This window comes from Fringilla coelebs (assembly GCF_963513975.1).
Source record: "Fringilla coelebs genome assembly, chromosome: Z".
In the NCBI taxonomy this organism is placed as follows: domain Eukaryota; kingdom Metazoa; phylum Chordata; class Aves; order Passeriformes; family Fringillidae; genus Fringilla; species Fringilla coelebs.
The window spans coordinates 42,167,753-42,192,887 of record NC_140031.1 but is presented as its reverse complement, the minus strand read 5'-3'; the positions used below and the strand labels follow the sequence as shown (position 1 = coordinate 42,192,887).

General features: G+C 37.0%; 1 protein-coding gene across 4 annotated transcripts in view; it reads left to right on the top strand.

Annotated features, from left to right (window-relative positions):
* The window catches only part of AUH (AU RNA binding methylglutaconyl-CoA hydratase), a 114,530-nt gene that overhangs the window by 18,422 nt on the left and 70,973 nt on the right, over window positions 1-25,135 (top strand). For all 4 annotated transcript variants that reach the window (XM_084224659.1, XM_084224658.1, XM_084224660.1 and 1 more), the window contains exon 4: window positions 24,769-24,855. In XM_084224659.1, the coding sequence (XP_084080785.1) occupies window positions 24,769-24,855 (87 nt within the window). The remainder of the gene's footprint in view (window positions 1-24,768; window positions 24,856-25,135) is intronic.

Sequence of the window (25,135 nt, the reverse complement as noted above, 5' to 3'; positions counted from 1 at the left end):
GGTGATAAAGAAATTTATTTGTTTGGACTCTTTCTATGGCAGTCAGAATCATGCTCAGGGTATCCTCTGAGTAGCTGTACAGGAAACCTAAGGAGACAAATGTCTGAAGGAAACAGTTGGCTGTTTTAGGTTGCCTTCCTATATCTTGTTTATATTATGTTGACTAAGAATTTTGGAGGTGTAGCTTTCTTTTTATAATGTTAAATTGAGGATTGGAGTCTTAACTTTAGAGCTAAGACTCTTATAACCAAATGACTGAAAGTCATTTAATGAATGAAAATAAGTATAACCATATAGCTTACAAATATGTAAATCAAGTATGACCATGAACAGCTGGAGAACTTCTAAAGTTTCTTGAGATGCTCAAAATTGATGCAATGTTCTAGATCTTTTGGATTGTTACAGAAATAATAAAGAAGTCTCCGGAGTAGACATTTGTTGTGACTTGTTGTCCAAACTTCACACAGGCAGGAATGGTGAATATCTGGGATATGCAACTTCAGCATATTCCAGAATTTAAATAAAAGTGACGTCTTGATGAAGCAATGAAAGCTACCTCACCTGACTACCTACAACAGAGAAACACACCGACCTTACTTATAATGCTATAATGAGTTTTCAAACAATGAAATATTTTCTGGAGTGGATATACCAGAACAGACTAAATTAAAATGGAAAATATATCAGATGATGCAGAAGATTTTATATTAGGAAAACTGTGTTCTGCAGTATTCCTAGATGGTTGGACAACTTGTTTTCCCATTTGCTCTTATAAAGAGGCTGTGCTTTCTGGATATAAAATATTTAAAGTATTTTATGTAATATTTTGAGAATAATCAGAAATTATTTTCCTTTGTATTTCTTTGTCTTTTTTAAAAGTATGCTTCTCAAGGGTTTGCTCCTCTGATGTCTTTGGTGATGTCACTGGCATGTTGCAGTTTTTGCTGCTTGGGAATGTATTTTTAATGGCTGTGTATGTGCTGCAAGTATAATGCCTTTAATTTTTGATTAAAAAATGTTTTTCTATACTATTTCTATGAGGTTTATCCAAGCCCAGATTTCCTAGCTTGCATAAGTTAATGAATTCCTATATTTCATGTATTTGTTACAGTTAGGTTTGACTTTTGGAATATAGTCCTTGCGATTGCTTGGGAGTCACCTTGAATTTCATGTATAGGTACTCACATGCATCACACTTTTTTTCCTCCTTCTTTTTTATCGTGTATCATTGAAGCGTGTAGTTAGAAGACTATTGGCATACATGACACCATGTAAGAAATTCCTGTAATTGCTTACATGTTAGAGATCTGTAGATGAACTTGACTGTCATAAAGACTTAACTGGAAACCTGCATAACTATCACCAGACCACTTCTGATGTTTGTGTGTGGATCAAAGAGAGAGGACTGTGGAATTCAGTGCTGCTGAAGTCTTTGATTTGGTAGGGTAGACTAGTGTACAGGATGCTGTATCTGAACAGTTTTGTTTCTATGGAAGTGAGCAAAGTCTTCTTGAGATTCTCCGGTTCAGAAAAATTCTTGGTATGGTATAATTTATCATCTTTAAGCAAGCTATAGTCTGTATCCTGCAGGTGTATTAAATATTGTTGATTTGATATCTAAACCTACAGGAATAACTGTGTAGTCATTGTTGGTATCTTTAAGATCTTTGAAGTCACAAGGCAGTTCAGATGAGTCCTCTTCAGATGATATCCTTGTATATATCAACTTTCAGATTTCTGTATCTCTCTGCAGCTATTTTGAAGTATGTGAGTTTTTTCCCCTCTGGTTGACCTGTGTACTAACAAATGCATTAATTACTAGTGGTCTTGTCTTTAAAACTTAATACTGGGCATGTCTGGTTTAGAGTTCACTTCCATACAGCAGCCCATATGGTGCTGTGTTATAGATTGGTGACCAGAACAGTGTTGAAGAGACACTAGTGTTTTATAGTTATCATTAGAGTGACACAGTGAATAATTCTTGCACAACATCAAGGTCCCCTATGCTTAATCACTGTGCCAGTCTGTCAGCTGAGGGTAAGCAGGAGGCTGGGGTGGGGCACAGCTGGCACAGATGATGTGAATTGAGCAGAGGATATTCCATAACATATGAGCTCGTACTCAGCAATAAAATTGGGTAGTTGTTTTTCCAAAGTAGACCTTGCTCAGGACTGGAGAGACATTGGTCTGCTGGTGGGGAAAGACTTTTGCATAATTTGTTTTCTTCTTTTTTCCCCTTCTACTGATTAAACTGCCTTTATGTCAACCTGCAAGGTGGGTCCCCCTCTCCCCCCCCAGCTTTTGTGGTTCTTGTTATTTCTCCATAGTGCTGTGTAGTGGGAAAGCAAACGAGTGGGGCTTACCTGCTATCCAGAGTCAAGCAGTACATAACTATGGCTTTGTATGACGTGAAAAATGAAATCTGGAGTCATTAGCTGGATTAGTTCCAAAAATGTCCTGTATAGTTATGAATACCAACATTGCTTTGATGCTACTGTACTTGTTTTAGTTTTGCTAGAGGGATGCTTGAAGTCACTTTAAGCCAGTTCTGACAGGTGTTACAGCCCAAGAGGGTTATTATTTTTCCCCATTCTATTTTCAGAATACAGTGGTGAATTCTTAATTATGAACTTAGTATTTAGGGACATGCTCCTTAGCTAATTTTAATCTAAAAGTACCATTAGCACTCTTCTGGTAGAAACCTGGGTTTTGGAAAAAGATTCTTTCTGTACTTCTGGCCCTTCATGGTTAGCAGTTAGAGAAATTCTGAGAGATGTTTTTTGGGTATTTTTATTCTCTCTGCTTCACATATTCCATTTTTTCTTGGAGTCTGAAATTGTAGCACCTTAGAATATTAGGTACTGGGTTATGAATTTGAGATATATTCCTGAATCACAAAAATTTGTTTGACTGTCTTTCTTTGTAGACCTTCATCAGTGGTTTTGCTTTAGGCCTTTCATTTCACATCTTGGAATAGAGAAAAATTGTTTATATTTAAGATGGAAAATATTTAATTTTTCACTTTTTTTTTTCTTTTTATCGTATCTCTTGAAAACTGGGTTAGTATCATAACTGACATTAAGACAATCCAGAAACTTTATCTTTGCAAATTACTTGCACTTTCTGTAATAAATACATTTTTAGATTTCCAAGAAAACTTAGTATATTTTGAAATAGAGTTTTATATAATTGCCTGGAAAACACAGGTAATTTGTATTAGGTAGAATTCTATATTTTTGTAATAGCATGTTGTTAATGGTTTGACAATGGTTGTAACAAGTTAGTAGGGGTGTTGAACGATTGACTGAGTCTCCAGCAGGAGATATTTAAAAGATGTGTAGATGTGGTAGTTAGGGACATGGGCAAGGTAAATGATTGGACTTGAAGATCTTGAAGGTCTTTTTCAGCCTAAACAGTGCTCTGGTTTCATGGTACAAGAGCCATTTTGATATGATTATGTTGGAGGCTAGCTACTTTAGTTAATGTAATTTTCACTGTTCAAATCTTAGTTAAAAAGAGAGCAGTGGCATGCTCAAGGATCATTTTTTTTTCAGATCTTAAACTCAGTCATCTATCATCCATTTACAATGGTTTGAAACTTTGTGGTTTTAAAGGGACTAAAACCATGAGAAGATAATTTTAACTGGAAGTTACAGATTATTGATTAGCCCTGATCATACTAGATTGATAAGATAAATTTGGCGAGGCCCTGGTAAATGCATTTGTTCTTACATGAGGAGCTTAATTCCTCTTTGTTTCTATTATGTACTCCTGAATATTTGACTTTCCACTGCAGTGACTAAGGTCCAGATCTCTTCCATAAATATTAAGTCAAATTGAGTAGTCACTTCCATTTGAAATGCTCATTTCACATCTGTGGGTATTTGTTATGTTGATTTGTGAAGAAAGCATGCTAGTTTTCTTCACAGTTTTCTGAGGCAGATTGTCACAGTATGAGTTAAGTAACGCCTTTTTTCTGGAGTACTAAGTGCCTGTAGCACCTGATTTCTTTATTGGTGAGGGAACTCAGCCTGCTTAGCCGTTTATATCCTTGGCAGAGAAAACCTGCTGGCAAAAATAATCTGATCTCATGTGCTCGGTGGTAGTGTGCTGGAAATAGAATACATGTGCGCAACACATGGCGAAAATAGTTATTACATGGTAAAGAATTCCTTCCCATTTGCTTTTGAAAAGAGTGAATAAAAGTGGCATGTAGCAGAGGTACTTAGACATACCTGTATCTAACATTTTCATCTTAAGACAGTTTGCAACAGTCAGTTTCACATCTGCTTTTATAAATGACACAGAATGAGACACAATGCAGCATATGTATGTGTGTTAATTGCCACAAATATGAAGAAAAACTTCCAATAATTGAATTTTTTTTCTCTCTTCTCTTGTCTTGGCCCGCAGTTGACATTTGTTTACTTTAAGAATTCCTTGGTTGTATATTTACTGCAGTAAAAGATTTTTTTTTGGTAGCATCTAAATTGAATGTGTAGCTCTTGAAAGCTGAAGGAGAAAAAAACAACTGGATATACATAAATGGAGTACTGAGTTGCTTATATATGTGCATGTGTAACATCACCGTTATAATATGTTCATGGAGTTATGCAGGAAAATGTAGAGACCTGTCCAAAGAGAAAATGGTTTGAATTTTGTATGTAGATTTTTTTTTAATGTGCAATCTGTGGACATTTGTTTTGAACATTTAAAAATTTATTAAAACATTAATTTTTTTTTTAAGTAGTACAGGCAGTATGAAAATGAAGAAATTATGACGTTTCTATTTTGATTTTCTCCTCGTAAAATTTTTACTTTTTTTCGCAGTTAAGCACTGATTCCATGTATGTGATTAATAGGAATACATGCATGCTTGTCTTTATACAGATCAGGTGACTCTTTTGTTGTCTTGCACCAAATTTATAAGACAAGTAAAAGAAATGCTGTGACTTCTGGTCAGATCCTGCCTGTTGTAGCAGAATGCAGTTCCCCCAAATATATTTAATGATAAAAAAGCTGCATTGGTACTGAAGTTGTCTAAGAATGAACTTCTAACACAATTTGAGGTATTAGAAAGCAGGCATTCTTTATTGCAGGTCTGGACACATTTGGAGGATTTTTCCTCTAATTGAATGTGTGTCATGAAACTTTACAACAGGGTATTTATTCCATCGTGATCATACATATTCATTACAGCATACTTCCTAGGTAAAACATAAACATCACTTTTCCTAGAACTAACTTGCATGCATTTGCCTCCTACTGGAAGTCCTTTTATGATCCTAGAGGCTTGTCCATGGGGGTCTGTGGTCCTCGTAGTCGCTGGGTGCCCCCAATGTTGTAATGCCTTTGTCTTGTACTTCTCTTAGGTCATGCGCAGTTGTTTCTTGTTGCATAACTTTGCCACAAAAACCACTTCTGTTCCTCATTATCTGTTTATCCACTGGGTTTCAGCTACTAGTTTAGCATCCTGTATGTCTGCTTTTACATTCTTTTGTCTAATTTCCTAGTTAGAATTTTGAGCTTTACTTTGCAACTTCCAGGAACTGAAGATTTCTATTCTCTGTTGTCTATCAGCAGGTAGATAATTAGCTGTCTAGAATTTCTCTCAGCATCTTCCAATCTAATGTATGTAGTTCATATTAATTGTGAGGCATCAAAGTTTTGTAAGATATAAGAAAATTAAATCTAAAAGAATATTTTTTTGATATTTTAAGATTTCTTTGTGGGCTTCTTGTCACCAGCCGGAACTTACTGAATGCATAGGGATGAATATAGTTTTTAAGTGATTGAGTTCTGGGTGCAAATATCACCTATATGTATAATTTCTTAAATCCCTTCAGATAGCGGGTAATACTCCCATGTTGGATCTCCTTTTCTTTTCCTTTCTTTCTCTTAAGTAATTTGCTGACAAGTCTATTGGATGGTCTTTCATAAATAGAAGAGATCTAATATCTCTGAAGTACTTTAAAATAACAAGTCCTTAGAAACTAGAATTCAGTTTGCAATATTGGTGCTGAAAACATATTCAGTAGATGGGAAATTTTGCTATTTGCAAGCTCTTTGATTTATTTTATGAGTCAATTTAAAGCCTTTGAGGACACTGGGAGTAAGGGGAAGTACTGATTGTGAACTGCTTAACTTGGTATACTGACAAATAGAATTGCAGCTGCTGTTTTCATGTCTTGAGTTCTGTGTGAACAAAGGATAATTAAAAGATGTTCCTGTTCATGGCTCAAATACTTACTTGTCCTTAGTTTCAGGCAGAAGAACACATTTTACTGTGTAGAATGGGAAGACTTTTTCCTTAAGTGCTGCCCCAGTATTAATTTGAGCCAGAGAAGTTTCTGCAGGAATGCCAGCCATTTTAATGTTTTTTAGCGTTTTTTTTTTTAAATCCAAGATTTAAGTTTTCTGAATAGACCTAGAGTGGCCAAAGCTGAGCTCTATATCTTTAACCCAGAAGGTGCTTCTTCTCTCATTTGGGTTTTCCCACAAAAATCCGTGTTCTTCTTACCTGGTGTAGCTTGAAAATTTTTCTAGTCACACTCAGTTTTCACCTCTTGCAGTCTAAGGCCTTTACTTCAAGTCTTCAAGTTTGTTAATGTATGCTGAGAACAGTTACTTTGTAATTTGGGGACAACAGTTTGAAGACGACAGAATGTGATTATTGTTGCAGATATTCTTCAGAAGGTGTCTGTATTTTTGTTTAGTGTGTGTATTATTTACCAGCTTCTTTAAATGTTCCACTGAAAATATCACTTGCTGCATAGCAGCACAGAATTCAGTGTCATATCATGACCTTTGGGAAGTTTACAGCTAATATACCATCATGACAAATACAGATCATTGTGGGGAAAAAAAAAAGAGATACAGGGTGATGTCTACGAAATCAAGGGAAGGAATGAAAAGTAGTGAAAAAGAAGAAAAAGAATTTAACTTATGTCTTTGTCTGCATTCAAGTGATCTAGCAGTTCGAACCATGCTTTTTATCAGGAAAAAATCCTTGGTTAAATAGCATTTATGCTAGAATACTGACTTCAGGACTTCTTTCTCTTCCACTCAGCACACTTCCTCCTTTTCTGTTTACAGCTCATAAAACTGGGTGTGCTGTCAGTAAACTATTTTTGAAAGTATTGCTAATCATAAAAAGCAGTATCGATTCCTTTTAGTGTTCAAACCCCATATCTGCAATGCTCAGATGCACAGTATATGCAAAATATTTGAGTCAGTCATCTGTGATAGTGCGATGAAATGTCTTTTTGTTGCTTACTGAATTTATTAGAAATTGAAGTGGACCAAACAGTTGGCTGAAAATTTTGGGTGTGTTCATAGGGGTTTTTTTGAATTGAAAGACTTACTTGTATTTACTAAGAATATTTGGTCTGAATATTCATTTAATGTTTGAGAAGAAAGATGAAGAGTCTCACCATTAGCAAGTTTTGGGAATGTTTTCTTGTGAATCAGAAGATAGAAAACTATGTGTCAGATGTTAGCAGATTTTACTGCAAAGCTGTTGCAATTTATATAAATGAGATATGGTGCTACATTAATGCTGTATTTTTTCAGTGGTAATGTTGTTAGAATAGCCATATATGATCATTCTATTAAGTAAATTAGTTCAAAATTTTTGTTTACAAAACCAGCTTTGGTGCTGATCTCTTCAGAGGATTTTGTTTTGGAAGATGTAGTATTAATAAAAATCACAAGTAATAATTGAACCATTAGTTTTGAGGTAAAGAGTAGGGTAAAAATACAGCTGTTGTGGTTGTCTAGCTTGAACTTTGCTATTCTGTATAAGAATTCACTTATGTTTAATGTAGAAGTTTGCCTAGGGAAGGCTGAATTTGAAAATGAAAAGTTCTTTGGGGAAGTTGAAGTTGAGTTTTCATACTACCACAATGACTAAAGTATTCAGTACTTCTTTAATGCTTGTTGTGGAAATAACATAGAAATACAAATGTTATAGGAAAAGCTTTACTTTTTTTTTAAAAGAAAAGGCTCTGTGTTGAATAGTGATTGCCGCATGCATTTTTTTAAATTAAATGCTGATATTTATCTTTACTATGATATGAGTTGTAAACTCACAATCTTGTCCTTAGCTGGGATATTTCATAAGACATTACTCTAAGCTTGGAGCATACAAGTCTGTCATGATCTGGTTCTTTTAAAGGTCCATGGTTGGGGGTCCTAGTAACTTACCAGCTGATGTTCACTACTGCTACCACCATTTTCTCTTTGTGGATTTTCCTTGTTGATTCTGTATCCCAGAGTCAAAAATTATACAGCCTTTGTGCTGGTCCTCTGGTAGTCCTGATTTGTTAGCCTGGCAGAAATTAGTAGAACTGAGACATAGTATAGAATCAAAAATAATGTCTTAATTTATTATTTGAGAACATATAATTGTCCTATAGTCGTACTTTTCCACGAGTACTGGTGCAGTGGTTTAACCCCAGTTGAAAGCTAAGCACAGAACTGCTTGCTCATGTCCTCACCAGTGGATTAAAGAGTAAATTGGAAGAGTAAAGGGTAGAAAACCTATGGACTGACAGTTTAGGTTGGAAATCAAAAGAAACGTAAGAAAACTAAAACAAGGCATTCATTCACCACTTCCTATGGGCAGGCAGGTGTTCAGCCTTTGTCAGGAGAGCAGGGCCACATCAAGTGTGACAGTGACTTGGAAAGAAAAATAGCATCACTCCAGATGTTCTTCCTTTCCTCCTTCTTCCACCACACTATATATCCTGAGCATGATGCCATATGGCATCATGGAATATCCCTTTGGTCAGTTGTAGTCACCTGTCCTGTCTGTGTCCTATCCCAGTTTCCGATGCACCCTCAGTCTTCTCTCCAGCCTAGCAGTACAAAAAGCAGAAAACGCCTTGGGTCTGTGTAAATCCTACTCAGCAATAACAGGAACATACGAATGTTACCAGCTCTGTGCTCAGTGCAAATCTGAAACACAGCCCCCTTCCAGCTGAAAAGAAAAAAAATTAACTCTACCCCAGCCCAAACCAGGACAACTGGTCTATTTCATGTTTCATGGAGAAAACTTTAGGTAGTCCTGTTGTAATAGGAGTTGTGAGAGAACAGGGACTGGGGAGTGACTGGATGATAGAAATTTCACAAAGAAAGCTGGTTGTTATTTGGGAAAAAATTACTTTAAGAGATGAGGTTTGTATCTTTATAATGATTCTTTTTTTTTCCCTACTTCTGCAAGTGAAGATGAGTTCAGGAAACACGTGTGAGGTGTAAACTGTCTTTTTTTTTTTTCTTTTTCAGCTGAAGAAGTTAGCAGGAGGAATATTGCTATATGTGTCTAAATTTAGAGCTGGACACACAGGATGGAAAAAGAGCCATCTGACTTTAATCTATGACTGGTCTGAATTTTCATAGGCATTGGAAGAAGATTTTCAACCCTTTAAATATGAAGTTAGTTGTTTATATTCAGGATTCCTGGATTTTAGGTGGAAACCTGTGTGAAACAGCACCTGGACCTTTCAGAAAGTCTCAAAATTCAAAATCTTAAAGGAAAAAAAATTAGGCAGCCCCTTCCCCTCTATCCCTGAAGTTGTACCTTTGAAATATCCTATTTAGGAGAACTGTGATAGCAGATTGTGCTTTAAGTATGCTGATCTCCGTGTAAATTATTGCCAGATATGTAAGGTAACTTACATAAATGGAGCCATAATGCTGCCATTTTACCACAGGGAATGTTTAGGACTGGCATCTTGCCACAGGCTTAACTATATAGGAATTGCAGACATTTTGTTTGTTTTTCACAGTTGAATGGTTCTTAGGAGTGTTTCTGTGACACAGAGGGCATATGTGCAAAAACTGCAGATATCAAGTCATGCTAATAAATTATGATAGCCAATCTTACATGAAGAATATCAATATCCATTCTGGCTTAAAAATCATATATCCACATTTGGATAACTTCAGGAATATACATGAAAAAAATGGCTTTATTAATTTAATTACTTTCTTATGTAGGAAATACACGTGGCAGCCTTCATGCTGAACTGTTTTTCCGTCCACTAAAATACTGCAGTTAGCACCTTTCCCATTTTGCTTTGAAATTTAGAATATTTGCTCTTTATTATCATCATCATATGTAAATGCATTTTCCTTTGTACTCAGTTCAAGTGGTGTTTGCAAAGATTTGTGTCTGTACAGGTGTGCAACGGGATTGATGGTTGCTCTTAAGTAAAGCAAATGGCTATAACTGAAAGTGGATGGTTACTCTTAAGTCATGAAAGGTGCTTTCTCTTAAGTTATGAAAGATGCTTTAACTATATATTGTGAACTAATTTCTTAGATAAAGTGATATTTAACAGGCAATTATGAAAAATATGTTATAAACTCCTTAGTATGTTTGTGTAACAGTACCAAAGGCTGAGAGATAACCCAGTTAGATAGGCATAGGGCCAAGGTCTGTGTTTTCAGCCAGTGACTGTTTATAGCTCTTTGGCACTTCAGAGCCTGATCTTAGTATATTAATTCACTGTTAAAGCTGAATCTTGTGTTAGTGCTCTGGTTTTACTTTTTTGGGTCCTTATGTGTTGAATACTCAAATATCTTCCTAATGCCCATGAACATATGTGCCCTGACTTATATTAACTTCAAATAATTTCGGGTCTTTACAAGTTACTGACTTTCTAAGAATTTTGTGCATGTGGAAAATTGAGTTCTGCGTACTTTTATGTAACTTTTTAAGTTCTCCATTCCATTTTATGTGAGATTTTAAGCACTTAATATTTTGTGGTATATTACTGATTTCTTTACCATTGTATTTTTTGTTTCCTACCTTTGTTGAAGCCATTGCCTGGGTTTTCTTTTGGACAGAGTTATTTTTCCTCCCAGTAGCTGTTGCAATGCTGTTGTTTGGATTCAGTATGAGAATAATGTTGACCACACACTGATGTTTTGGTTGTTGCTAAGTAGTGCTACCCTAAGCCAAAGGCTTTGCAGGTGCACAAGAAGCTGAGAGGGATCACAGCCCGGACAGCTGACCCAAACTGGCCAAAGGAATATTTCCTACCCTGGAATATCATGCCCAGTTCATAAACTGGGGGCAGTCAGCTGAGGGCTGCTGACTGCTGCTGGGAGACAGGCAGGGTGAGTGGTGAGCCATTGTACATCATGTGGTTTTTCACCTTGGCCTTCATTTTCTCTCTCTTTTTAGTTAGATCAGTTGCTATTGTTATTGTCATTATGAAGACAATTATTCTTATTTTACTCTCATTATTTAATTGTCCTTATCTCAACTCTTTTCCTGATTTTCATTCCCATCCCACTGGCAAGCAAGGTGGAGTGAGTGAGTGGCTGTGTGGTACACTTAGGTGCTAACTTGAGTTAAACCACAACAGAAATGCACTAGAATGTAGAGATCCAAGTCATTTTTGCTACATAGATGTGGTGTTCATGTCTGTTTAACTTCAAATTAAGACATAAATATAAAGGAAAAATTAAATATGAAAACATGTGAGAGTTTGAAGAAACTTAGAATAAATGTGAGATTCTTTCCTCATTGCAAAGTTTCAAGGTACTCTGCAGCATGGGCAAACTTAATGTGAATGTTATTTTTTTTTTCAATCCTTAAGGAATTAGAAAACAAAACAAAAGCAAACAAACAAAAAGTTATGCAAAGCCAGGTCTTAACAACAATACATTATTCTTTTACAGATTGTTCTTTGAGGAAATGATCTTTCAATATAAATTTTACCTGTTACGTGCACATTTGATTTCAAATCTAAATATAAAATCTCAGAGCACAGAAAATATAGAGTAAGTTGTACTGCTTTGTGAGATCTTCCTTTTCAGTAATACTTCTAAAAGAAGATGATCCTCAGAAGCAAGGTGCTAGCAGTTCTTTGTTTAGTAGATATTTTGGTATGTTTTTTCACTTTTTGTCCTTAACTTTCAGATCTCTCTCTGAAATGATGTTTCATTTCTTAATGTTCTGAGTTTGTAACTGATTTAGGAGTATTGATAGAGTCAGTTTGAATCTAAAATCTTGAAAATATTTAGAAATACAATATAGAATGTTTAGTACATTCTAAGTTTATTTTGTGTATTCTTTACCTTTTAAACATTTAGATTTGAATATTCATTTTTATTGTGAAGAAAGAATCCTGTCTTTTAATCACTTGAATATCCTTTTTATATTTTTGGAGAAGTTGTTTATCCCTTGGAAAATGGGACAGACTTCCAAAGCACTCAGTTATGCAGAAATATGTTTAGGATGGAAGAAGTTCAGCTGGAGTTTAAACTGGCAGGTGGCAAGAGTAACAAAAAAACCTCCTGTAGGTATGTTAGTACCAAACATAAGGTCAAGGAAAATGTAGGTCTGCTGCTGCACGGGTCTGCTTAATTATGGACAGCACAGTAAAGGTAGTAGTAATTCCATTTTCTCTTTGCCTTGGTCTGCGTGGGAAGGTTCAGGTTCCAGGTTTCTATGCCCAGAAACAACAGCAGAGTTAACAGCAAAACAGTGTTAGAGTAGGACTGAGTTAAGATACAGCTGTAGCAGGTGGACACATTCACATGAACAGGATTTGGTGGGATGCATCTGAATTGGTCCACAATCTGTCTTATTTGAAAGGTCATTGAAGGCCTAAGTGACTGGGAAGTCAAACATTATACCCATCTACAGAAATGAAAATTTGGGAAAATGCAGAACTGTCAGTCTCACTACATTTTTGGGGGAAGTTGTGGAACAAGTGTTTATGGAAGTTTTTTTTCCAAGAATGTGAAAGACAAGAAAGGAAATGGCTGGGGAAACCCAGCTCAGATTTACCAAGAATGAATTGTGCTTTACCAATATGATCCTTTCTGTTATGGAACCAATTATTCTGTGGATGAAAGAAGAGTTAAAGATGCTCTGTACCTTGACTTTAAAAAGGCACTTGACATGTTGGCCCTTAGTGTTCCTGTAGACAAGTTGGTGAATTACAATTTAGACATAAAGACTGTGAAAGGCGTCTCATCTCTAGAGATCAAAGGGCAGCGTGATGTTAGTGGCTCAAAGTCAAAGTGTTAGTGGTCCTTGGAATGGAGTTCCTTGAACATTGATGCTGGGTCGCATAGTGCTATTTGTAAATATTTTAATGATAGGACTGAACCATCCCTTAGTTTGCAGATGACTTCAAAATGGAAGGAGAGGAGATGTCTGGGAAGGAAGAGGAACCATTCGCTCTGAAAAGCCTTGAGAGGCTAAAAAATTGGACCAACAAAAATTACAAAATTACAAAACAAAAATGAGTTTTAACAAAAATAAATAGAAACTGCATCTGGAATGGAATAAGCTTAAGTAGCAGAACAGGCTGGAACACACTGGCTGAGGTATAGCTCTGCTGCAAAGCACTTGTGGGTTCTAGGGAACAGCAAACTTAATATGAGCTAGTAGTATAATATGGTGTAAAGAAGGCAAACAGTGTCATGGACTGCCTCAGGAAGAGAATCATCAGCGGATTGAGGCATGTGCTTATTCTGCTCAGCACTTCATAGGCCAGCATAACATGATTAGAGGCTTGGAGGTTGCTGAGAGGGGAGAGATAACTGGTCTTCCTATGCCAGGTAGATTCAAAGAAAAATAATGTATTTACAAGGGTTTGTACAATGACAGAAAAGGCAGTGGGCGCAGGTTGCTCTAGGGGAATACCATGCAAATTAAAAAAAAAAAAAATCAGTGTGATAAGATTAATTAAGAGTTAATCATATGAATAACTTTCACAGAGAAATGGTTGAATCTCCCTTGCCAAGAGTATTAGAGACTTGGAAGGACCCCGGGGAACTAATCCAGGGCTGTGCATTTGATAGAAATTTGGGCCAGGTCATTTCTAGAGATTTTATATGAGAAGATAAAAATAAAACCTCCATGCAAGACTTGTCTATTATTCTATCAAATAGGTGATTTTCTTTTGTTACTTCATGGAATGTGTTCCAGAGTGTCAATAGTTATCCTTGATTGAGCAGCCTGAACTCATTTGTGTTCAGGGTTACAGTCAGTAATAGCTCTAATGGTTACAGATTAATGGTCTGAGTATCCTGGGTTTGGCTGAGCTGGAGGTACAATGGAATTATTACTGGTATGCATGCATATATTGTTGGCAAAGCATAGAATGTTTTACGTGGGCAAGAGATTTCAGTATTGACTGACATTGTTTTGTCTGTGATTTGTCAAGCAAGTAGCTTTGCGCACAGAAAAATGTTAGTTGAAAGCAAAGTAAAAGTCATTAATCTATATGGCAACATTATTATGATCAATTTTATATTATGCATTTGTGTGTTTTTAAAAAGATTTTAAGGATATAATTTGGAAGGATGTATCAACAGAATAATACTCATGACTTACTACTGCATTAACAAAGTTCAACTTGTGTTAGACTTGACACTATTTTTAAATAGATATATTTGTCTCATTGTGGTGGCTAACAGCTGGCCTGGAGGCCTCACAGTTATAGATAACCCTAATTATGTAACTCAACCAGTCTAAGCCATTAGGGAGCTGGTTTAGGCCATTGGGGATGCAGACAGATGCATCCCAGTAAGCCGAGTAGCAACTAAATTCAGCCAATGAGGGATAACTGTGTGGGCTTTCAAAAAATATATAAAGGGAACTGCACTCAATAAAAGTTGTCGCATGAACCTCGAGTGTTGTGTCATGTGTCCGTCTCTACTGCACTAAGTGCTGACCCCAACGTGATCAGTAATAGCCAGGCCATGGGGATAGTGCTGGAGATGGAACCCCAGTGGAGGAGGGCAGCCTGGGAGAGTTGCCAGCAGCAGCAAAGGTCCAGACCATGTAAATAGAAAAGCCTCTGGGGACATGGGGACACAAGTTTCTACTGAAGAAAATGCTGTTGTACAGGTATGGAACCTCTTTTTATGTGAACAGGGGATAAGATACGTATACGAACAGGCTCTGCAAGCCTTGCTGTCGTGAGCCTTGCTGTTGTGAGCCATGGAGTGGACACAACTGAGAAAGACTTTTTAATGACCTATTGGCTGGTGCCCGATGCCTCAAAACAGATGAGATCTGCAGCTGAGCTGCCACGGGCACTGCCTGCCGAAACATCCAGCAGGGATGGAGAGTGGGGTGGAATGGCAGCAAGAGTGAATGCCATCTCAGATGTGCAGGCAGCTCCGTGTCCCTGTGGCGCTGCCTTGCTGTGCCGCTGAAGGTCGCCCGCCACTGCCGCTATCGGCAACATCTGCATCGTGCACAGGTTCGTCTATGCTGTGACTGCCTGACTGCTGCCATTGGCATCAAGTGTGCAGGCACAGTGCTCAGGCTCACCTGTGTTGTGGCCGGTGGAGCCATATGAGCCTTGCTTTACACCCCATGTCACCGTCAATCTGCTCACCATGCCCCTTCCTGTGGCTGATTGGGCACCCCAGTCACCACTTGGCACGCCCACCTACAGCTTTGGCGCGCAGGTGGAACTAGAAATCAAGTGGCACCGAGCGCTGGAAGTGCTGACATGGAGCTGCGTGTGCCCAAACCCTGAAGTGCTGGTGGGAGGTTGCTGGCACCCAGAACAGTGGAACACCACATTCCGTCGTGTCCACAGTCAGGGCTTGGGAAGCCTAGAGAACACTGAGGCAGCCAGCACTGCTGTCAGTGCCCGAGGGGCTGGGGAACCCTGCTGGCTGCAAGCAGCCCCAGGGACCGGCAGAGTGGAGCTGCATGCCACCAAGAGTCATCCTGGAGTGGAGCTGTGTACCGCCAAGAGCCACCCCTGAACAGGCAATGAGTCACATCACCTAGCAACCTAACCGCTGTCTACAGCTGGAACCCAACACAGAGCTCTGAACCAACCATGGCCGCGCTGAGAGCCACCATCCTGGGAGGGCCCCAAGCAGCCAGCTGCGCCCTGGGACTGGGGAGTGCGGCATGGGCAGGCTGTGGGAAGTGGTGGGCAGTGCCTTCCCGGCCACTGCAGCCTGTTGTAGCCTGCTTGCGTGTGGTGGTGCAGGTGCCCAAAATGCAGGGCAGACCTGGAATTACTTACGGAGCTGGGATGCATTGAGGAAGGCTTCTTTGGTGAGGTCTTCCAAAGAATGAATAATCGGACATGGCAAGGCAAGTGATTACCATAAAAATTCATAGCCAGGAAGTTTCCAGCCTTAGAAACACACAACAACAACCAACAGCTTGCTCAGCTAAATTTTGAAATGCCTGGTTTTATGGAATTTAAGGACCATGTATGTGAGTTGTTAAATACTGTTGCTGTTTGCCATGTATTCTTTGATATTGCTATAAAGTTTGAATTAACAAAAACTACCTAGATTTGATTATGACTTACACAACTCTAATGAAAACCTGCTTTATTAAATGTGAAATTATCTTGCAGCATTTAACTATGCATGGGAATGACTTCTGAAGATTCTGGTGTTTCATTCTAATTAGTTTTAATATGTACCCACTTAGAAATAAGCTAAAGGTTTTTAAGGGTGCCTTTTTGGAATTGGTGTAAGATCACTTCAGCTACAGATTCCGTGGAGGGGTGTTGTTAACTATACTGATGACGCATTTGCAAAATTTAGTAACATCTGACAAAATTGAAATTAAAATCTGTCACCTTGTCTCTTAAGTGTGTATTTTTACTAAGCTTTAAGCTCAATGCCTGGCACACACAGGGATCCTGCCATAACATAATATTTAATGTTACTTGTGTGCATTCCTTTGATTATTCATAAGTTACTTATGTTAAGAAACTTTTTCAGTAGATATTAATAGAGGTTTGTTTTTAAGATATGTTAGGGAAAAACTCCTGGCCAAGGTCTTGGCTCTGGCCAAACCATGGCCCTGGCTGGCAGGGGAAGAAACCCAGCAGTTTCTGTCCTAAAAATGAAATGAAGTAATTTTGAATTGTAAATTTGGTCTTATAAAAACTGGACCCCCTTTCTCGAGGTAGGCTTGGAAACCTTTCCCAGGAGGGGCTTTTTAAGTCCTTGCTAGGAGAAGGGGCTCCCCAGCTATGGCAGACCCTGGGGGATGTCAGCATTTAGGCAGTTTTAGGTATTTTTGTTCAGTGGTGCTTATTATTTTGTTGAAAGTGTTGTTTTACTGTTTATAATGGGATAGGTGCTTATTGTCCTGAACACCCTTCTGAATTTAATAGGTTGAATTCTGTTGATATTATTAATATTTCTTATTAAAGATATTATTATTATTATTATTATTATTATTATTATTATTATTATTATTATTATTATTATTATTATTATTATTATTATTATTATTATTATTATTATTATTATTATATTAGTTATTAATATTAAATTAATAAGGCTGAGAACAAAAGTGGATACTGATAACCTGAAACCATTTAAGTGGCACTATATACAAAAATGTATTATGATTGATTAGTCCTCACCAGGTCAAGGCCTGCATGAGCATTGAAACCTTTTAAATGACTCTATTAAAAAAACTATTGTACTCCAGCCTGACAGCCAGCATTCATGTTGGATGTAAGTCTAAGACTTCTTAAAGGATTATAGAAAGATACCATAATCCAGTGAATTTTTTATCAGTGAGGCTGACTAACAAAATTTTACCTGAAAGTCACATGTACTAATCTCGGTAGCCCAAACTATTTATTGTAAGCTCCTATCACTAACTCACCTGGACCAGACTATGCAGCTGAACATGAATGAAACAGCTGCCCTGACACTGTTACCTGTGAGGAGAATCTCCTTACCTATAACACTAAAGCTGAACTGAATTTTTACAGTAATTGCCTTAATTGTCAAAGAACTAAAATATCAGTGGAGTTCTTGATATGTGGACTATTTTCTCCTTGATTGCAATGGACAGCATTAACTATTTCTTCTACTTGGTAGACTGTCCATCACAATCCATGCCATCAGCAGTGAATCTCTCAGCCTTATCAAGTTCAGATCAGATCCAAATGTCAAATAAATTGTTTGGCAAAGTTTACAGTGGGCAGCCCCTCAAACTTAATTAGTAGAAGTTCACTGAAAACCACTAAATTGTAATACTTCTGGTTAAATTTGAACATGTACTAATGGTCTGCATGTATCAGATGTGCAGTTGTAGAGCATCTATTAAATGCATCTGCAAAAGGTAATTGAGAAAGTAACAAAATTGTCTCTGAATTTAAATTCATTTTAGTATCTGCCCTAATGTTCTTAACATATAACTCCCTTCTTTTTGGGAGAGCCACAAATTTTATTGGGAAAACTATGGCAGTAAATTAATGTGCCTTTCCACTACAGATAGGGTCTTTTACCTGAACTTAATTCAGTCCAGCTTGATTTATGTACCACAAATGAGTGCTAGAGACAGCTGAACAATGTCACAATGCATGTTTAAAAGAAAACGGGCTTTACTAAACAGCAGCTATAGAATTGTTTATGTAAAAAATGGAGTAGCATGAGAACATCTAGTGATTTCTTGTATGAGCTGCTGGAAAGAATACAAGAAAATGTAATTACAGTAGTAACTAAAAGGAAGACATTGTTGAGCATGCCCATGGCAGTTCAAAATGCATATTTAAAAATCAGAGAAGGGGGTGTGTGGGGATGGTATATACTCCCATGAAAGCCTTGGATGTTCTTAAAATTCTTTATCGTGGCCTAACAAACTGACTGTCATCAGATGTAGGACGTTGTCAGCAATTGTGGGAAAGGTTGCCCATTGCTTCACTTGAACCTGAAGACTCAAACTGTTTAAGGACAAGACTAAGTAGGAGGATATATACCCTTGATTTGACAATTTGCCTTTAACTTCAAGAATCAGACATTTAAAAGACGGGACTGCGTAGAAGGATATGTATTTTATAGTGGAAATAAGAAACTCGTTACCCCGACAGTTACTGAAATGTTATCTCTTAACAGTTTTTTGAATGTTATCTCTGACAGTTGTTTGAGTGGACTTGTTTGTAGCTTTCTTAAGTTTGTGTAATTAGGCCATAGATGTAAATAGCCTGTGGCATGCTACACTGCAAAGCTGTGCTTGATGACTCCCAGCTGAGCTTGTAAAATCTCTTGAAGGTATGTGGGATAAACCAGTGGCTGGTAAGGTTAGACTTGTCCTGTTGGGTAAAGATCTTCATTCAACCTAGGCTTATTATTTGTGTCATCATCATTATTCTCTACATTGTGGCCTGTTTGTCATCCTGTCTGCAAGGGCCCTGCAGAGGAAGACAGATGCTGCCTTTGTATTTAAAAAAAAAAAAGGGGTAACTGTGGTGGCTAGCCTGGAGGCGTCACAGTTACAGATAACCCTTTTTATGTAACTTGACCAGTCTAGGCCATTAGGGAGCCAGTTTAGGCCGTTGCGGACACAGGCAGATATTGACCAGTAAGCTGAGCAGCAACTAAATTCAGCCTAGTGGCAACTAAATTCAGTCAGGAGCAACTGTGTTTATGAAAGCTATATAAAGGGAGCTCAATAAAAGTTGGCTGTTGTCACGTGAGCCTTGAGTGTTGTGTGTCCATCTCAACTGCGACATTTCATGAGGTACTGTAGTTTTAAAATTGGGAGCTAAATTGTCCTAAATAGGCTTCAGGGCTTAAAACCTTAATTTCTGAAGTTCTTTGAAATTTGGAGAAAAAGAAATGTAGATAAATCTTTCTGCCTTTGCATGTAAGTTGACTATAATGTTGTCCTCACATATGTATGTACAGCTTCCTCTTGAGGAATTCTTAACCTCATAGAAGTTTATTGGTGTTCTGCTAGTGATTTCTTGGATTTCTTGGAATGGCTTCTCTAGAAGATTGCACACATCTGCTTTTAAATAAAGATATTTCCATGTACCTTAATAGATTTGTTTTTCAGTGATTTGAAGTTAATCTATTATGTATGTCGGAGTTGACCCTTTGCCCTCAGTATTTTATGTAGTTCAGTATGTGTGGAGAAGGACGAATTCCCATTCTGCTTAAATGCATTGTGTGGGAATAAGATGTGGGTTCGTAGGAATTCATAGCATTTTAATCGGTGAGGTAGCGCATGTTTTGTACTTCTACCTGAAAGCATTGTAAGTTTCCTTCATAAATTCCTCAGTTTGTTTGAGTGGATTGGTGCTGCCTTTGTGTTTTGCTGTTTACAGTGTTCTTAGCTCTGCTGAGAAGATACAGAATAATAGGATATAGTATGCAAGATAGTATTTTCAGATACTCCCCAGTGTCACCTCCTTATTGAAATTTTGGTATATTGACGGAACTGATTGATCTGTGTTTGGTAAGATCAAAGGGCAAGCACACAATAACACTTGCGCTAAGAATTTAATGCTTTATTCTGCCTAAAATGCCTCTGTGTGTGCCACTTCCTTTCCTCTTCTCAGGCAAAAGACAATTCAAGCACCTTTAGACACTTGATAGAATAACTTCACTGTTTAATTTTGGTGTGCCAGCTTTCTAAAAGACCCTAGTTTTTAATACAAAGTATTTATTGAATAAAGGGAAATTCTTTAAGTATCACATATAAACCATTACATTTTATGCCTTTTTCATTTAGAGATTTTGGGATGTGTTTTGTAAGTTGCATAGAATAGTGTGTAAAAGAAGATTTCTAGGCATTTATATTATTTGGAAAGTGAGGCTTATGGTTGGAATGTATTTTACAAACACAATATAGAGCTTTTCAACAGTATATAAATTCTGATTAGCAAGTTTGTAAAAATATCCAAATAAGGCAGGAGGCATGGGGTCAGAGTAATCGCTGTAAAAGTTGGTTTCCTTTGGTGTGTTCTCTGAGTTAAAAGCCATCCTTGTCATACATATTTGTAGGTGGAAAATTCTGGTGAATAACAACAATATCCCTATCTTGCTGGACTGCCCTTGGCTTTCTTAAATAAACATTTTCCCTAACATCATTGCGAAGTGGAAGTCAGGCACTGCAATAATTCTCTCAACTGACAGTGTACTACAGCCAACCATTGAATAGTTGAATATTTGAAACCATGCAAAAGTGAGTTACTACGACGGGGTTTTCATATTTAGGGAAAGTAAGGTAAAAAAGGCAAACAAACTAATCTTCCTATTTTCTTCCAGTATAGGAGGAGGAAAATGAGAAAGGGATGGATCAAAATCCAACAGAGATTTTCTTTTGGATTGACCAACCTCAGTACAAGTGTAGGTAGCATCCTCAATACGAGTGTACAAAACAGCACACATCTTCCTTACATCAGTTTCAAGAATTAATCTGGAAAGAGCAGATCACAGCTGATTGCTAAACAACTGCTGTTTGTACTGGTATTTTTCAAACATAGATTTTCATTGGAAGTCAGGAAAGTTCTCTTCTACCAGTTTGCTGTGTAAATTTTGAAGTGATACTTCTGTGAATTAAGTTGATTCAAGAAGAGTGTATTCACAAGTGGCAAGTACCTGACCGAATGCTAATATAGCTGTAGGAAGGAGTGGTTGATGGTACTGTCAATATAGTCTTTCACTGTGGCACTTCTCCTTTATCCTGCAGTAGCAGCTCATAATTTGAAAATGGCATTTCACAAACTTTAAAATATGGTTCATAAAATGTTGGGAGCAGTGAGGTGAGAACTGGGGAGCATAACTCCTAAAATCACAGCTTCTGTTATTGTTCTGACTGGATGAAAATCAATTAGTGTGGCAAAGCATCTAGATACCAGGAAGCTTAATATGGAGAAAACAATGATTCATGCTCCAGTACAAACTGGATGGATATGGGGACATAATTACAGCGTACCATCAAAACTGCAACAGTTCATATGCCTCCGCTCCCTGATAGCTTGGGTTTGCTATTTTCCTTCTTGTGTAGGAGGACTTAGAGTGTTCTGTGTTCAGTGTGGTGGGAAGGAATGGACCCACAGTAGAGTCACTGGAGTCTGTTGGGAGTGGATGTGGGGGAGCAGATAGGTCAAACTGTCCACAGATTTCAGCTGTGACCCATAGAAAAATCACAGTTTTGTTGTGTCAGGCTTTTTGTGGTTTGAAAACCTTAGCTACTTTGTTACTCTCAGCAGTTAAGCAAAGACTATTTTCAGCTACTTTGAAGTAGAAAACCTGGGGTGAGGGGGGTCTTTGGTTTTAGTAGCTGAGAGAGCAGAACTCTCTGGTTCAACTTGCATTCTCCTTCATGGCTGGCTTCAGAAACAAAACCTTTTCTACTTCTGACTTAAGAACAGATTTTGAAGAAATATGTGAACAGTTCTTTGCTATGTGGGTCAGAATTCATCAATAATTCTTTCAGCAGTCAAATCTTATAACAGGAACAAAAGTGTTAAGTTGGTGGCAGTTCCATCTCCTGTGACCCAGAGGATGCCAAAGCATATGTTCTTTTGGAGTGCAGTGAATGGCTTCTGACTGAAATTCTTCCCTCTGAAAAAGCTTCAGTTACTATTACTATTCTTTCGAGAGCTAAAATAGAAAAAGGGCTACCAAAAGGGCACTTTCCATTTGTGAGGGAGAAACATATAAAAAAAGGAAGTGTTAGTTTACAAAAGTTGATTAAGGCACTAAGATCAGCTACGTACTTGAAATTTCTTTACAGTAGTCCATATTGTTAATTTTAAATTAGCAGCTGTATTTTAATCCATTCCTAAACAAGGTTTTTGTTAAATATTTCATCAATTTATGTAAATGTCTTCAAGGAAATATATATTCTAACTGATGGAAGAAGTCTACAGTGTATTTTTTGTTTTAAAGGAGTTGGTTTCTTTTGGTCAAGTCCATTTTTCTGTGCATATATTCTAGTCTGAATATATCAAACCCTAAAAATGGCTTTAATCTTATATTGACAGAAGATATTCTTTGCAGTAATGCTAGATATTTTCTTTAAAATGTTTTTCAAGGGAATGCCCAGTGAGTAGGATTTCAGTGTGTGGAAGGTTTGAGTCAGATTGCACAGCCAAAGAGGTTTTTGTACATAGAAAGCAAAGTTTCTTACATAGGCAGTGATTTGAACAGAGCTGAAGAAGCTAGATTCAGACTTTAACTGATATCAAATAAATGATACTTTTTCATTCACATCCTCGCTGTTGTGACTTCTAAAGTAATTTACCATTTAGCTTCTTAAACACGACATTTCAAAAGCTCCCTTTAGCTCCAGAACTCTATGTGTGAATGGATTTGGGAAAGTTTTATTTGATTTGGAGTTCTATCCAGATTTATGGGTGCAAATTTTGTTTGCTTTTTGGGTTCCTGGCAAGATTTCTTCATACATTGATTGTGAATTACTAAGGTAGTAGTTGCAATTTTTCTGCAGTGCAGGCTTGACTGTAATAATTCCTGTTTTGTACTGTCTGGTCAACTGTGCCCAACTGTCTCAGTTGGGGCACATTCTAGGAGGTTGTTTGGAAGTTTTTGGCGAAGTGCCTGGTAGTGTAAATTAGGCTTAACATTACTTAGCAGGAAATATGCAAATGCAGCCAGGACTGATGCTTGATTGTTTTTATACTGACATATATAGAAGGAGTACAAAAGTCATAATTAAATGAGGAGCTTTGCTATGACAGAAGAAGAAGGAAAGACGTAGAGCTGCATTATTAGACATGGTACTTTAACGCAACAACTGGATGTCCATCAGAAAATGTCAGGTTGAGATACTGATTTTCACTGAGCTAGCCTAGAGTTGTTTAGCATTACAACTAATGCTGTCAACAAAAGTATGTCTAAAATTATGTTCGATGAAGTGGGTCAGAATGGCTTATCATGAGTCCAGAAAGTTAGAAGGTGAAATGAAACCTATGACTGCATAATTCAAAATTCTGAGCTACAGTCTTCACTTAATCTGGGTTCAGTGCATTTTCCTGAATGGATAGTATTCTCAGGGTAGAGAAACATAAACATTTTTTAAAAAAAATTTATTTTTATTTTATTGTCTTTTTTAGACTTTTCAGGCATGCAAAGAGACTAGCTCAATAGGTTAATTTTTACCAATAGGAACAAATGCACACTAAGTTGCCTTGTGACTCTTTCACTTCTTTAGAGGATAAATATGTCTATGCAGGTTTTGCCTTTTCAATGTATTGTTCATCTATAAGAAAGATAGACTTTTATATTTAGCTATTACTATTACTGTTAGTTTTCTTTTTTTTTCCCACTCATGAGAGAAAATATATATCAGCTTTTCCTATAAGTGAGATTTTAAAAACACTTTTATGTCCATATCTATGCTTATTAAACAAACTTAATTTTTATATTCTAATGAAAAAATTGGTAAAAATTTTCAAGATGTGGGGGTTTTTTGACAAACAAAAAATGATGGTATGTAACTTGTTCCAAAATAAATATAAGTGAATGAGTGGAAAGGGAACTGAAAAGTTGATCCACTGTAGCATTTATATTTAGTTATATAGTCTGTTAATGTAAAACCATGCAATGTATGTATTGTAAAATCTACCAGTAAGAGAATAACAAGAGTACAATATGAAAAACATGTATTTATCAGACTTTGTGACACAGTTGGGAAAATAAAATAGTATGAAAGATGAACTATAAGCATAAATGCTACTGTTCATAAACTATTTTAATAAGAGAAAAAGAAATGTCACTGGGAAAAATATACTTACTGAAAATATTTTTATGGATAATTTCATTTTTGTTTGTTTGGGGCTTTTTGGTTTTGATTTTGTCTTTCCTTGATAAATAGTTCATATTTTCCTTGAAATCTGTGAAAAATTTATATGACCAATTAAAACTTCTTGTTTAGAAGTAGACTTAAAATTTTTATAAATCAAGAAATATTTTACTTTTTAAAATGTATCTACAATACTGTTTATAGTTTGCTAAATATGTATGAAATGTCACTTACAGGTGCTGACCTTAAGGAAAGGGCAAAAATGCACTCAAGTGAAGTTAGTTCTTTTGTCTCCAGAGCAAGAGCAACTATTAATGAATTGGGTAAGTAAACCCTGCCTTGAGAAATGTTATTGTAACTTTAACCTGAGAATGTTAGATCAGAGGAATGATATAAACATGCATAGTTAATTCTAGGTAGTAGAGTAACCCTAACTGTGTAGCAGAGTAGTAGAGTAGTAGAGTAGCCCTAACTGTGTAGCATCAAATCCCAAATCTTGAATTGAAAAGAATCCATAAGGATTATGGAGTAGATTGATAAATATGAATCATGGTGTATTTATTCCTTTAAAATGTTCCAATTTGAGTTAGACTTTTTAAAAGA